This window comes from Taudactylus pleione, unplaced genomic scaffold, assembly GCF_031769625.1.
Source record: "Taudactylus pleione unplaced genomic scaffold, aTauple2 ptg000520l, whole genome shotgun sequence".
NCBI lineage: Eukaryota > Metazoa > Chordata > Amphibia > Anura > Myobatrachidae > Taudactylus > Taudactylus pleione.
The window spans coordinates 6,018,363-6,034,110 of record NW_028284922.1 but is presented as its reverse complement, the minus strand read 5'-3'; the positions used below and the strand labels follow the sequence as shown (position 1 = coordinate 6,034,110).

General features: G+C 42.0%; 1 protein-coding gene across 3 annotated transcripts in view; it reads left to right on the top strand.

The window, feature by feature from the left end:
- Positions 1 to 15,748, top strand: part of SLIT2 (slit guidance ligand 2) — a 336,221-nt gene that overhangs the window by 230,266 nt on the left and 90,207 nt on the right. For all 3 annotated transcript variants that reach the window (XM_088450628.1, XM_088450627.1, XM_088450629.1), the window contains exons 10-11: positions 12,843 to 12,914; positions 13,982 to 14,053. In XM_088450628.1, coding sequence (XP_088306754.1) covers positions 12,843 to 12,914; positions 13,982 to 14,053 — 144 coding nt within the window. The remainder of the gene's footprint in view (positions 1 to 12,842; positions 12,915 to 13,981; positions 14,054 to 15,748) is intronic.

Genomic DNA, 15,748 nt, shown 5'->3' with positions numbered 1-15,748 from the left:
TTCAAACTGACATAGCTACATTTTATAATAGTTTTATGAGTTTTAGTTGCTTATATCAGCAAACATTATAACTGTTTTTTGAAGATTAACATGTGTATGAAAAACCATAAAAAATATACAATGTCAAATTAAAATTGGCTTTAACAAGTTTGAACCTGTTAGTTTTGCTCCAATTTTTATCTTATCTAATTGTATAGCGAGGAAATGTAGAACTGATTTAACAACCCCTTTGAAGAAATTTTTAGCATCTCTGAGACTAAGGGGGAAATTAGTCTAAACTGACAGGATGTTATTCATTTGTTGTAGGTTTTCTTGCATGTCTAGCCCAAATAGACTGGGTTTAGCCTCATAAAGGGGCTAAACCCATCTAATGCCCTGCTTAGTGTGGGCCAAACGGTAGTTTGGGTGCCCAAAACAGAGACTTTTTGACGATTTCTGCTCGCCACCTAATGAGGGTGCAAGCAGAAATCATGCATTCTTGCCTGTTGGCAGAAACAATTGAATAGTTCCAACAGGCGCGCAAAAACAGTTGAATTCCCGGCCAAGTTGCAAGCCCAGACATCTCAGTGTGGTATTATTTGACCCATGACAATCATGATGTCATGGTACGCAGCCAGTTGTCTTTATAGACTTGACATTGAGGGGTCTGTTTACTAAGCCTAGTTTGCAGATAAAGTCAACTGAGATAAAGTACCAGCCAATCAGCTCCTAACTGCCATGTCACAGGCTGTGTTTGAAAAATTACATTTAGGAGCTGGTTGGCTGGTACCTTATCTCCATCGACTTTATCTCCATCCAAGGCTTAGTAAATAGACCCCTTAGTCATTTATGTTTCAGGTGGCACAGATCCTTTCATGTTTCTAGTGGCAGTAGACTGGTGACTAACAATAGGAGAGAGTGAGATGGTAAATAAGTGGTAGTAGCCCCCCAAGTATAAAACAATGGTGGCAGTGATGGGATGTAGTCAAAAGGTCAACAGTGACAATGCCGACAATACAATGTCAACAGTTATGATGTCAACATTGTTAAAATGTCAACAGGCAACATGTCGACACTCTCAGAATGTCGACATGTGAAATGTTGACATTAGGGTTATGCCTTAGGGAGGTGAGGGTTAGGCACTAGAGGGAGGGTTAGGGATAAAGGATAATTACTCACCCGAACGCCGAAGGATCAAAGCAGAGGTATGACCAGGAGGTCATATGAACGCCTGGACCCAGAGGATGCTGATGGAGCTGCTGCAGCTGTTCAGAGCCAACAGGTACAATATGTCAACATTTCATTACTGCCTATATGGTCAACAGCGTTATTACAACTGACGACATATCATACCTGACTTAGGGGTCTATTTACTAAGCAGTGTTAGGAGACAGAGTGAAAAGTGATAAGAGAGTGATAAGGTGCCAGCCAATCCGCTCCTAACTGCCATCTCACAGGCTGTATTTGAAAAATGACAGTTGGGAGCTGATTGGCTGGCACCTTATCACTCTCTTATCACTTTTCACTCTGTCACCTAACACTGCTTAGTAAATAGACCCCTTAATGTCAGAAGAAGGTAATGAAACTTATGGATAGGTAACCTGAATGTGGTGGGTTGTATTGTGAAATAATTTTAAATGCGATTTAATGAGAGCAGGCATTACTAAATAGGAGTTTGATGTAAGGTTATAGGGAAAGTGTTAAGGGTCGGAACAAAATAGTTTACCCTACAAATGATTAACGGGCATTTCTACTATGGGAAAATACCACTTACATTGACATACATTGTAACATATGACTCTCTGCCTGTTGGTTCTCATGTCCCAATGGAGGATTAGGCAAATATCTGACAGGGCTGGACAGAACAGTAGTGATGTCATTGCCTGCCCCCATGATATTTGTTGGTACAAGCAGCCCATGGGTTAATGTGTGTATTTTAAGTGGAAGCAATGTGAGACATTGCTGCAATTTCCTTTTCTGCTTTGGATTATGTTGCCCAGATGGTGCATCCTCCAGTTTCCAGCACAGGCTGTAAAGTGTTTTTTTTTTTTTTATTAAAGTGTCTTTGATTTACCTGCTTAGCAGTCAAGTGTATTTATCTGGACAAATATTGGCCTGGAGCAGTGTGTCTGTAGAGGGATGGAACATCAGGAGTCAAAAGTATATGCATTGAATGTGTAATAGAGTGGCCCTCAGCGTACAGCTCAAAACAGCACAGTATCTGAACCAACACATCAGTTATCACTTACTCCTCTTTATGCTCCTACTGTACCTCTGGGATATACACAGGACATTCATGTAATTTCACAAGCACAGGCTTGTCTGCATTCTTTTATTATACATTCAATACAAAGTGTCAAACCCAACTAATTGACAGCATTTAATTTATAAGTCACGCTTTCTTATTTGGGCTTGCAGTATTCAGTGGTGTGTATGGTATGGTGATTTTTCATAGTATAACACACGGAATATCCCTTTCTCTCTATCCATTCCGCACGTTCTCTCTCACACTGTCCTTCTCTCCCTGTCACTCTGTCCCTTCCACACACCCGCTCCCTCTCTGTCGCCATCTCTCCCTGTCTATCCCTCCACACGCCCTCTCCCTCTCTATATATCCCTTCCAAACACCCTCTCCCTGTCTCTCTCCTTCTCTCCGTCTCTCTATCCCTTCCACATTCACTCTCACTCTCTCTCTCTTCTTTCAATGTCTCTGTCCTTCCTCGTGAACTTTCGTTCTCTCACTTCTTCTCTCCCTGTCTCTCTACCCGTTCCACATGCGCTCTCCCTCATTCTTTCCTTCTATTCCTTTCACATGCACTCTCCCTCATTCTTTCCTTCTATTCCTTCCACATGCACTCTCCCTCATTCTTTCCTTCTATTCCTTTCACATGCACTCTCCCTCATTCTTTCCTTCTATTCCTTCCACATGCACTCTCCCTCATTCTTTCCTTCTATTCCTTCCTCATGCACTCTCCCTCATTCATTCTTTCTATTCCTTCCACATGCACTCTCCCTCATTCTTTCCTTCTATTCCTTCCACATGCACTCTCCTTCATTCTTTCCTTCTATTCCTTTCACATGCACTCTCCCTCATTCTTTCCTTCTATCCCTTCCACATGCACTCTCCCTCATTCTTTCCTTCTATCGTTCCACATACACTCTCCCTCATTCTTTCCTTCTATTCCTTCCTCATGCACTCTCCCTCATTCTTTCTTTCTATTCCTTCCACATGCACTCTCTCTCATTCTTTCCTTATATTCCTTCCTCATGCACTCTCCCTCACTCTTTCCTTAGATTCCTTCCACATGCACTCTCCCTCATTCTTTCCTTCTATTCCTTCCTCATGCACTCTCCCTCATTCTTTCTTTCTATTCCTTCCACATGCACTCTCCCTCATTCTTTCCTTCTATTCCTTCCACATGCACTCTCCCTCATTCTTTCCTTCTATCCCTTCCACATGCACTCTCCCTCATTCTTTCCTTCTAACGTTCCACATAGACTCTCCCTCATTCTTTCCTTCTATCGTTCTTCATAGACTCTCCCTCATTCTTTCCTTCTATCCTTTCCACATGCACTCTCCCTCATTCTTTCCTTCTATTCCTTCCACATGCACTCTCCCTCATTCTTTCCTTCTATTCCTTCCTCATGCACTCTCCCTCATTCTTTCTTTCTATCCCTTCCAAACACCCTCTCCCTGTCTCTCTCCTTCTCTCCGTCTCTCTATCCCTTCCACATTCACTCTCACTCTCTCTCTCTTCTTTCAATGTCTCTGTCCTTCCTCGTGAACTTTCGTTCTCTCACTTCTTCTCTCCCTGTCTCTCTACCCGTTCCACATGCGCTCTCCCTCATTCTTTCCTTCTATTCCTTTCACATGCACTCTCCCTCATTCTTTCCTTCTATTCCTTTCACATGCACTCTCCCTCATTCTTTCCTTCTATTCCTTCCACATGCACTCTCCCTCATTCTTTCCTTCTATTCCTTCCACATGCACTCTCCCTCATTCTTTCCTTCTATTCCTTCCACATGCACTCTCCCTCATTCTTTCCTTCTATTCCTTCCTCATGCACTCTCCCTCATTCATTCTTTCTATTCCTTCCACATGCACTCTCCCTCATTCTTTCCTTCTATTCCTTCCACATGCACTCTCCTTCATTCTTTCCTTCTATTCCTTTCACATGCACTCTCCCTCATTCTTTCCTTCTATCCCTTCCACATGCACTCTCCCTCATTCTTTCCTTCTATCGTTCCACATACACTCTCCCTCATTCTTTCCTTCTATTCCTTCCTCATGCACTCTCCCTCATTCTTTCTTTCTATTCCTTCCACATGCACTCTCTCTCATTCTTTCCTTATATTCCTTCCTCATGCACTCTCCCTCGCTCTTTCCTTAGATTCCTTCCACATGCACTCTCCCTCATTCTTTCCTTCTATTCCTTCCTCATGCACTCTCCCTCATTCTTTCTTTCTATTCCTTCCACATGCACTCTCCCTCATTCTTTCCTTCTATTCCTTCCTCATGCACTCTCCCTCATTCTTTCTTTCTATTCCTTCCACATGCACTCTCCTTCATTCTTTCCTTCTATTCCTTTCACATGCACTCTCCCTCATTCTTTCCTTCTATCGTTCCACATAGACTCTCCCTCATTCTTTCCTTCTATCCTTTCCACATGCACTCTCCCTCATTCTTTCCTTCTATCGTTCCACATAGACTCTCCCTCATTCTTTCCTTCTATTCCTTCCACATGCACTCTCCCTCATTCTTCTATTCCTTCCACATGCACTCTCCCTCATTCTTTCTTTCTATTCCTTTCACATGCACTCTCTTTCATTCTTTCCTTCTATTCCTTTCACATGCACTCTCCCTCATTCTTTCCTTCTATCGTTCCACATAGACTCTCCCTCATTCTTTCCTTCTATTCCTTCATCATGCACTCTCCCTCATTCTTTCTTTCTATTCCTTCCACATGCACTCTCCCTCATTCTTTCCTTCTATTCCTTCCACATGCAGTCTCCCTCATTCTTTCCTTCTATTCCTTCCACATGCACTCTCCCTCATTCTTTCCTTCTATTCCTTCCACATGCACTCTCCCTCATTCTTCTATTCCTTCCACATAGACACTCCCTCATTCTTTCCTTCTATCCCTTCCACATGCACTCTCCCTCATTCTTTCCTTCTATCCCTTCCACATGCACTCTCCCTCGTTCTTCTATTCCTTCCACATGCACTCTCCCTCATTCTTCTATTCCTTCCACATGCACGCTCCCTCATTCTTCTATTCCTTCCACATGCACTCTCCCTCATTCTTTCCTTCTATTCCTTCCACATGCACTCTCCCTCATTCTTTCCTTCTATTCCTTCCACATGCACTCTCCCTCATTCTTTCCTTCTATTCCTTCCTCATGCACTCTCCCTCATTCTTTCTTTCTATTCCTTCCACATGCACTCTCCCTCATTCTTTCCTTCTATTCCTTCCACATGCACTCTCCCTCATTCTTTCCTTCTATCGTTCCACATAGACTCTCCCTCATTCTTTCCTTCTATTCCTTCATCATGCACTCTCCCTCATTCTTTCTTTCTATTCCTTCCACATGCACTCTCCCTCATTCTTTCCTTCTATCGTTCCACATAGACTCTCCCTCATTCTTTCCTTCTATTCCTTCCTCATCCACTCTCCCTCATTCTTTCTTTCTATTCCTTCCACATGCACTCTCCCTCATTCTTTCCTTCTATTCCTTCCACATGCACTCTCCCTCATTCTTTCCTTCTATTCCTTCCACATGCACTCTCCCTCATTCTTCTATTCCTTCCACATAGACTCTCCCTCATTCTTTCCTTCTATCCCTTCCACATGCACTCTCCCTCATTCTTTCCTTCTATTCCTTCCACATGCACTCTCCCTCATTCTTCTATTCCTTCCACATGCACTCTCCCTCATTCTTCTATTCATTCCACATGCACGCTCCCTCATTCTTCTATTCCTTCCACATGCACGCTCCCTCATTCTTTCCTTCTATTCCTTCCACATGCACGCTCCCTCATTCTTTCCTTCTATTCCTTCCACATGCACGCTCCCTCATTCTTCTATTCCTTCCACATGCACGCTCCCTCATTCTTTCCTTCTATTCCTTCCACATGCACTCTCCCTCATTCTTTCCTTCTATTCCTTCCTCATGCACTCTCCCTCATTCTTTCCTTCTATTCCTTCCACATGCACTCTCCCTCATTCTTTCCGTCTATTCCTTCCACATGCACTCTCCCTCATTCTTCTATTCCTTCCACATAGACTCTCCCTCATTCTTTCCTTCTATCCCTTCCACATGCACTCTCCCTCATTCTTTCCTTCTATCCCTTCCACATGCACTCTCCCTCGTTCTTCTATTCCTTCCACATGCACTCTCCCTCATTCTTCTATTCCTTCCACATGCATGCTCCCTCATTCTTCTATTCCTTCCACATGCACGCTCCCTCATTCTTCTATTCCTTCCACATGCACTCTCCCTCATTCTTTCCTTCTATTCCTTCCTCATGCACGCTCCCTCATTCTTCTATTCCTTCCACATGCACGCTCCCTCATTCTTTCCTTCTATTCCTTCCACATGCACGCTCCCTCATTCTTTCCTTCTATTCCTTCCACATGCACGCTCCCTCATTCTTCTATTCCTTCCACATGCACGCTCCCTCATTCTTTCCTTCTATTCCTTCCACATGCACTCTCCCTCATTCTTTCCTTCTATTCCTTCCTCATGCACTCTCCCTCATTCTTTCCTTCTATTCCTTCCACATGCACTCTCCCTCATTCTTTCCGTCTATTCCTTCCACATGCACTCTCCCTCATTCTTCTATTACTTCCACATAGACTCTCCCTCATTCTTTCCTTCTATCCCTTCCACATGCACTCTCCCTCATTCTTTCCTTCTATCCCTTCCACATGCACTCTCCCTCGTTCTTCTATTCCTTCCACATGCACTCTCCCTCATTCTTCTATTCCTTCCACATGCATGCTCCCTCATTCTTCTATTCCTTCCACATGCACGCTCCCTCATTCTTCTATTCCTTCCACATGTACTCTCCCTCATTCTTTCCTTCTATTCCTTCCTCATGCACTCTCCCTCATTCTTTCTTTCTATTCCTTCCACATGCACTCTCCCTCATTCTTTCCTTCTATTCCTTCCACATGCACTCTCCCTCATTCTTTCCTTCTATCCCTTCCACATGCACTCTCCCTCATTCTTTCCTTCTATTCCTTCCACATGCACTCTCCCTCATTCTTTCCTTCTATTCCTTCCTCATGCACTCTCCCTCATTCTTTCCTTCTATTCCTTCCACATGCACTCTCCTTCATTCTTTCCTTCTATTCCTTTCACATGCACTCTCCCTCATTCTTTCCTTCTATCCCTTCCACATGCACTCTCCCTCATTCTTTCCTTCTATCGTTCCACATAGACTCTCCCTCATTCTTTCCTTCTATTCCTTCCTCATCCACTCTCCCTCATTCTTTCTTTCTATTCCTTCCACATGCACTCTCCCTCATTCTTTCCTTCTATTCCTTCCACATGCACTCTCCCTCATTCTTTCCTTCTATTCCTTCCACATGCACTCTCCCTCATTCTTCTATTCCTTCCATATAGACTCTCCCTCATTCTTTCCTTCTATCCCTTCCACATGCACTCTCCCTCATTCTTCTATTCCTTCCACATGCACTCTCCCTCATTCTTCTATTCCTTCCACATGCACGCTCCCTCATTCTTCTATTCCTTCCACATGCACGCTCCCTCATTCTTTCCTTCTATTCCTTCCTCATGCACTCTCCCTCATTCTTTCCTTCTATTCCTTTCTCATGCACTCGGGCTCTCTCTCTCTCTCCCTTTCTCTCTTAATATCTGTTTATTTGTACATGGAATTTTCCTCCTCTTTTCATCCGTTCTGTAGTACTAATTGTAGAAACTCAGCATTGCATGTCATTTATCTGATATGCATTACTGATTTTATAGCTGCAGACTACCAAACTTAAGAATATGAAAACCCATAAAAGATTGACTCATAACATATTTCTCAGTGCTCTGAAATCCTAGCAGGATTATTGTGTATTATGTTTTCCCCTGCTCACCACGTAATCAGCATAGCCCAGCATTTGCAATTTCTTGTCAGGAAGATGATGTATTATACCTAATAAAATTCCTGTCATTCTGACTTTTATATCTATTTTCACATGATGCTGATAAAAGAGACTGGATGGAATAACTTCTAGTATATGGAAGCAGAATTAACTTTTCAAGACAACGATGCAATATCAGGCATATATAGCAATAAAAAGACAACGTAAAATAAAGGGGGCAAAATACACCAACATTTCCAAACAGATGTTCATAAACTGAAAAGAATAGCGAATAAAAGCAAACTTATATGGGAATTAGTAGTTTTTGGGGCAGTTCAATTCTCTGCGATATGCCTCCGGACCGGTCGCGAAGGCAGTGACTTATTCTCTATCATACAGGTGCGCAGGAAAATGAGCAGAGATTATTTTATTGCAATATGTAAGTGGTAGTGGACCTTATTCAGAGGTGGCCAATCCAATAAATCTGCGCATGTGTCTGACACACTGCGCATGCATCTTGATTGTTAGCGCTCAGAGGGTCTAAATCAGAGATGGCGTCCAGGGCACTGTGAGCGATCTCGCAGAACAAGACCTGCACATGCGCAGTGCGGCATCTTTGAATGCACAGATCCCACACCATCGGAGATGTTAATAAATCAGCGGGTGGTATACATATCTGAATTAGGCCCGATTACGCAGTGCAGATTCGGACGCAGGGTCCGTGGATTTTAGTGAGCGTACCTGTGAATAACGGGGGGTGGCTAAGCAGACCCCAGCGTGCTGCTGAAAGAGACGATTAACCACTCATACAGGACAACGTACTTAGATGGAGAAACTGCACCTGCCATAGGGCTGACGCTGCGAGACTGAAATGCACCGTCTCAAGACGCTGCAGCGAGGACTGCCCCACAGCCAGCAATAGCCGGCGATACCCCTTGCTGGTTGCCTCAGACGATAACTGCCCCATGCAAAGATTCCTGTACCACTGGAATCCTGTTATCACTATCGCCATCTCAGTATAGCGATAGTGGAGGTGGGTAAAGGAAAATTACTATTTTACTAACTAAATCATTGTTTTCATTAAAAGTTATAATCAAATTGTTATAGCTGCAACTGGAAGCCCAAGTCTGCAGTGCGCAGAAAAGACCCAGACTAACCGGGAAAGTGGACGGTCTGCTGCCTGCCAGCCAGGATAGCCGAGGGGCTGAACATCCCTCTGCTGACATGGCAAACATTTAATGATATTGCTGCAATGTGTGGTAATAGAAAAATCTCTTCTATTGCCGCATTATGATAAATAGATCTTTGTAAGTGACATATTTATTAAAACTATTTTGTGTGAAATCCTCCTAAAACATCTGGAGGACACCCGCAAAAAAATTAAATATCTGTTTTCGCTCACAAATGCAGGCTGCTAAGATATAAATAGTACCAAGCTCCGAAAAGCTAAGCTTATTGCTAAATTTTTGGGAGAGGGATCCGAAGGATCCCTGTCAATTAATGTCTGCTTGCACATACACAGTAGATCTGCTGCGTCCGAACCGAAAAATAAAGTGATGACATAAGCCAGGGGTGGGGAACCATTTTTTTGCCAAGGGCCATTTTGATATATATAACATTATTCATGGGCCTGGTGTAGGCCACACCCCCTCCGTGTGACATCACACGGGGGCAGGGTCACGATCGCTGGTGCTTACAGCAATGCCCGGAGCATCCTCAGGATGTTCTGGGGAGTTGTAAGGGCAGCGGTGTGACCGTCTGAAGCGTCATAAGGATGCTCAAGGCGGCACTGCTGCATAGATTCTGGCTGCCCGGTGCTATTCTAGGCACCCTGCTAGCCAGATGAGGCTAGCAGAAAAAGCTCAGAGGGACAGTCCAAATGATTCTGGGGGCCTTATACGGCCCCCAGGCCTGAGGTTCCCCATACCTGACATAAGCGATCACTTTACTTTTTATAACTTCCAGGAACGGACTCCTATCAGAGCCAGTGTCCCTGCATTAGAGCTGAGCGGTCGGTTTTGCTGAAAACTGAACACACCTGAACTTTGGGGTTCCAAGTAGAACTAAGTTCCAACTCTGGTCTTCTTGTCAATTTCGGAGCTGGGATCTAAAAACCGGATCTTGCGTGTTTTGGATTTCATGTATGTTCCTCGTGACTTCAGGTTCTGTGAGGTGATCAAAATTGACTGGGAATAAATGTTATTGATGTTAATCATGTAGGAGCAAAAACAGGTCCAAGTTACATGATTTTAGCTATTTTTTGCAATTTTTAAAGAAATTCAAAAACTTGAGGGTGGTTTTGCCAAAACAAAAAAAACGATGATGATTTAGAACCAAAACTAAATACCAGCGGTCTGCGCACCTCTCTATCCTGCATGTGTTTGTTAATACATTGCCCTGACAAGGATTGCCTTGTTGCCGTGATAAATAGTCTCCTAATTCTCTATAGGATAGATTTGTGAATATTGATAAATAGGCTGCTAATTTTCTATCGGACTATACACCTTTTCATGGCTTCAGTGCTTCATTACCGTTTCCAACACAACCTTTCAATACTATGTTATAGTAAAAAGCAATGCCAACATAAGATTGTTCTTTATATGTATTTGAAAATACAGTGATTTTTTTTCTTATTGTTTTTGTAGCATAGCCTAGAAAAGAAGAGGACAGAAACACAGAAACGGCAACTGCAAATCATAGTTTCTTAGAATTAGTCTGTCGTAGATCTTCCTAGTGGTTCCGGACCCTGGGCATTACCCTAGGTTGCCTTCTGGCCAGGCCGGGTCTGGCGGGGGGGGGGGGGGGGGGGGGAATATGACTTGCAGCTGAGTGTGCTGTATAAATAAGCAGAACATATTTAGAAACATTTATCACTTTCATTCTTTACCTACTTGAAATTCAAAGAGTTTTCATCAAGGGAAAAGCTTGTTTTGTCTCTCCAGTTCTGCACGCCGTGCATGCTGATTATCAGGCCCTAATCAAGAAAGCCTTCACAAAACAAAGCTAATACTGTTTATATCTGAGGTTGTGCATGTATACATCAATGCTATAGGATTAATATTTCCTTTCTTACAGCTGTTCAGATTAATGTTGTGTTGGCCAATATCCAGTGTAGAGCTCAGTGTCACAAATCATCTTCAGGACAACAGTTAATTTTTAGTTTTTTTGTAACCGACCATGAAATGCGATCTGTTTAAGCCTCTTCATTCCCATGAATATTTAGAAATATCACCTAGCTGAGGATTGTGTGAATTTTCCTGGGATGCAGTTTCTGAGCATTCTGTTTGCATCCTGTTACGCATAACAGCTTACTTACTAATATGTAATGATTTGCTGTAACCCATAGCAACTGATCACACCAGACTGCAGAATGCTCTGATTGGTTACTATGGGATAGAACATATCACTACTCACTGCACAATGTTATTCAATGACCCGTATTCAATTTAATTGCGATGTTCAAATTCGCTCATGCCTGACAATTACTATACATCACAATCGCAATCAACCTCTATGGGTTTGCGAGGAAAAATCTGCCATGTTGGCGGTGGCGAAGTGCCGAGAAATTATAAGAATTCTAGTATCTCACACCTATTGCCGCTAATTGAATTGCCACCAATAAGTGCCACAGAATAATGTTTTGTAAATAAATAATTGGCGCTTAAAGAGAAGGGGAATAATTTATTACCAATTATTGGTAGTTGTTATGTTCCTGGATAGTGCTGTAGAGGGATATTGCATTCTATCGAAGCTATTTCAGCCTATAGGATAGTTGACTTGTCATTGGTCTGTTTGCAGCCCCTAACTGACGTATGGACTGTGTATGGGTACACCAGTTTTTTTTGTGGAAGATGGGGCTTTTCACCATACGATGTGTTCCCAAATGAAGGTGTTTTACATCTAAAGGCATTAGTGAAATGGATTCTGGGACCACAATCAGTGTCCTGACCCGCAGGTGGTGCATCTCTGTGTTACAGCACCTGTGTATTCATTTTATTATTTTATAACCTACAGATGTATCTTCTTATACTATTGCTGCATACGCGCCATGTGGCGCAAGACGTCTGACGTGAGTGAGTCGCCAGGTGCCGCGCGAAAAAGCATCTTAGTCACAATCAGCTATGAAAAACTGCTTCACGAGTTTGCATTGATTAAAGTGTTATGCTATACTTGTATGTCTATGTGCGACTGAGGCCGGACCTCTATACGATGTGCTGCGCGGCTCTTTCCACGCCAAGTTCCGTTGTGCTTCGTATACAGATTTCCATTGTGCAAATATATACAAGTGTCGCATATCAAATTAATCAGTGAAGTCTAATGAAGCGGTTTGTCACATCCGATTGCCACTAAGCGTCATTTTTGGGCGAAAAAGACGCTCACCGCAGATGTCTCGCGCCGCATGACGTATCGTTTGAGGGCACATCTGTATGCTGAGACAGGTGAAATTATTTGTGTATAGGAGAGCAGTGACACACGTATACAAAATGCTGGGGATTATACTCCAGAGACAGCTGGCGCTGCATACATCTGCTGTACAGTCATGGGTTTTAGGGGGCTGTTGAGAAATGTTGATTGTTTGAAAACCAGCTACTCCCCTTAACTGTTTAAGTGCTTCAATCGGTTTTAAAATCTAATTGTTTAATTGCAAGTTGTTTGAGGCAACATATACAATAAGTCATTTGCCAATGTCCCACAAGTGTACAGTGAGACAAAACTTTTCCTGAAAGCTCAGAAGATTTATGTGGTCAATGCTGTTTCCCCCTGCAGGAGATTAGAGCAAAATTCAATCAAGGTCATACCTCCGGGGGCTTTCTCACCGTATAAAAAACTGCGAAGAATGTAAGTAACAAGTCCTTTCAAACAAGTCCTTTTATGGGGGTCACGGGTATCCAAAAATACTCTCTAAGCTTTTCACAGATGGACGATTAGCAAATACTATCCCCTGATTGCTACAACCACAGGTCTTTTCCACTTGTTAATCATCTGTAACTTTGGTGTAGAAGTATCAAATACCAATACTAGCAAAAACATATACGTAGTGTAAAAGCTAAACTGTTACATTTAATTGTTTTGCCATTAGTCAGTTTGTTAACATTTCTTATTGCACTATGATAGAAAAAAACTGTATTTTATATGTAACTACATAAACTACCAGTGGACTACTGTGGTATTCCAACACAGAGCTTTTACTTTGGTTGTTAAATTGTTAGTGTACTAGTGAACCTGTCATATATACACAGTCCATATTGTGACCTGACCCAAAACGAGTGAGAATACTAGGAATTAGTGACATCACTGGGACATGAGGCATATTACAGTGGAAGCTAGGCCTCAGTCTATACACTAGATCCTTTTTTTAGCAATGCAAAGAAAAAAACAAAAAAACAATGGACACTGTCACCGTACTTATTCCTCTAAGCACATTTCTGTTTGTATCTAGATTCCCTCAGGAGTACAAGCACAGAATGATGTGTTTTTCTAAGAGCAGATAGAGTGTGACTGATAGGCTTCCTGACTTGCTTAGCAGAAGTTCAGGTTTGTGGGAGTCATACAGTACACACGGGCAGGTCCTGTGATATCACAGCTGCTGATCACATTTTGTTCTGTATCAAATACGATAGAGACACTGTTTTATAGACATCTGTAATGAAATGGGGACGTAACAGTTTTCTCTTTATCATAGCTGTAGTGGAATGTCAGGATAACACTGAACTATGTACTCAACCTTCATGGTTGATATCCAAGCATTACAATTCTGGAGTTTAGTGATCCTTTTATAGTCCCCTACGCTCTTATTTAATTAATTAATTAACTGGGTTAACTGTGATGACCGGTCAGAATTTTGTCTTGACAATGCTACTTTTAGGGTGGATATAACCTGATCATAAAACTGTTTCTAATTGCAGTGATTTAAGCAACAACCAGATATCCGAAATAGCCCCAGATGCTTTCCAAGGCCTGCGTTCCCTCAACTCTCTGTAAGTGCAAATGCCCCTCAGAGGATAGACCAAATTCCAAGTTTATGTTGCTTGACAATGCTCAGCCTTTTTGGCTTGCTATAGAACTCCTCCTGTCCTGTATTAGTGTGTCCTCTACCAGCTATAAAACACGGGTCCACAATGTCACAAACTTGAAAGTGAATCCAGTCTTTTGAATATGGGATTGGGTTCAAAGAAGTTGCTGGATGGTTATAAATCAGCCGCAGCAGCTCTGCAGCGCCATAAATCCACCGATACATTGATTTTTGTTTGCAGCGCTGAAAATTATAAGAGATTATTCCTGACACATTATTAATGTAGTATGCCTGGCGAGCAAACATAATCACATTGCAATAAATTCTGTGCACAAATAAACAAGCACCACAGCGACACATATTTGTACACACATTCAGATTTGTGAGACGTAAAGTCATAAAATATTTAATAACAAATTGATTATAGTAAATCCTGTTATTATGCGGAGATGATCTATTCCCTGCTGACACAACAAGGATAGCAAAATGAAAAGGAAGAATTCTATCAGATGCATTTGATGGGGTAACGTTAGCATCCAGATGTACCATATTGGGTAACTAGGTAAATGTCCAAGGGAAGCACATAACATTTATTAAGTTCCCAATCATAGCTGCATAGTGATACATAAGCATATAGGGTACACAATTACAAGTATCTAATGTCCTTTTAAAGAGTACAAGGGGACAAGCTCCCCATAGCAACCAATCAGATTCTGTCATTTTATAGAATGTACTTGTTAAATGATAGCTAGAATCTGATTGGTTTGAGAAATCTCTCCCTAAAACATAAGTTATTATTATTTATCCCAATTTTTTGAAAAAAAAAATTTATTCTAAGGAACAAAATGCAACTGAGATACGATGAAGCAAGACGGGTACCTTTCCTATCAAAGATACTTTTATAATAATTGGGAAAGGATATTACTAAATCAATTTTGAAGGATAGTATTAGTTTATTAATAAGTGATAAACATAATCACACTATCCCAGCAGTCTAGATTTGGCTGTCATCGTTTCAGTTCTGTGAGACCCTTTCTCTGGAATTCCATCAGCAATGCACAGGCATTACGAGCTGTACTAATCACCATAAATATCCTGTCTAGTAGGGATGGGCAAATTAACTGCAGTATTGTGATACTTCCATAGTATGACAGTAAGCGATATGGCTATATCAGTTTTGCCACGCTATATACATTGTCTGGTACAGACAATGTATATAGAACTACAAGCAGAACTGTGCCATAATGATTTCTCATGTTCAGGAAGTCAGATGCCCCTAATATTAGGCACTTGGCTTCTCAGTTTTGTTTGGAAGTTTCTCCTGTAGATATTGCTGGGAACAACATTAAGTAACTTGTGAGAAAAACATAGCAGACAGATATTAATACCCACACACCATGTAATAGGTCATAGTTTACTTGCTGTAACAGTCACACTGTAAACATGAGTCACTTAGACAAATTATCAGACATTAGCGGACCCCATTTTGCTTGGTGTTGATACATTGATTCCAGAGGAGAAGATTTATCAAAGATGTTTTTTCTTCAGTGCAATCGTTTATTTTCCAGCTTTCATTTCATGTCGCTGTATCCAGCATTCCATGATGGGACGTTATGACAACCTATACCTTTTCCCTAAATGGGCATCTATCGTCAAGCTT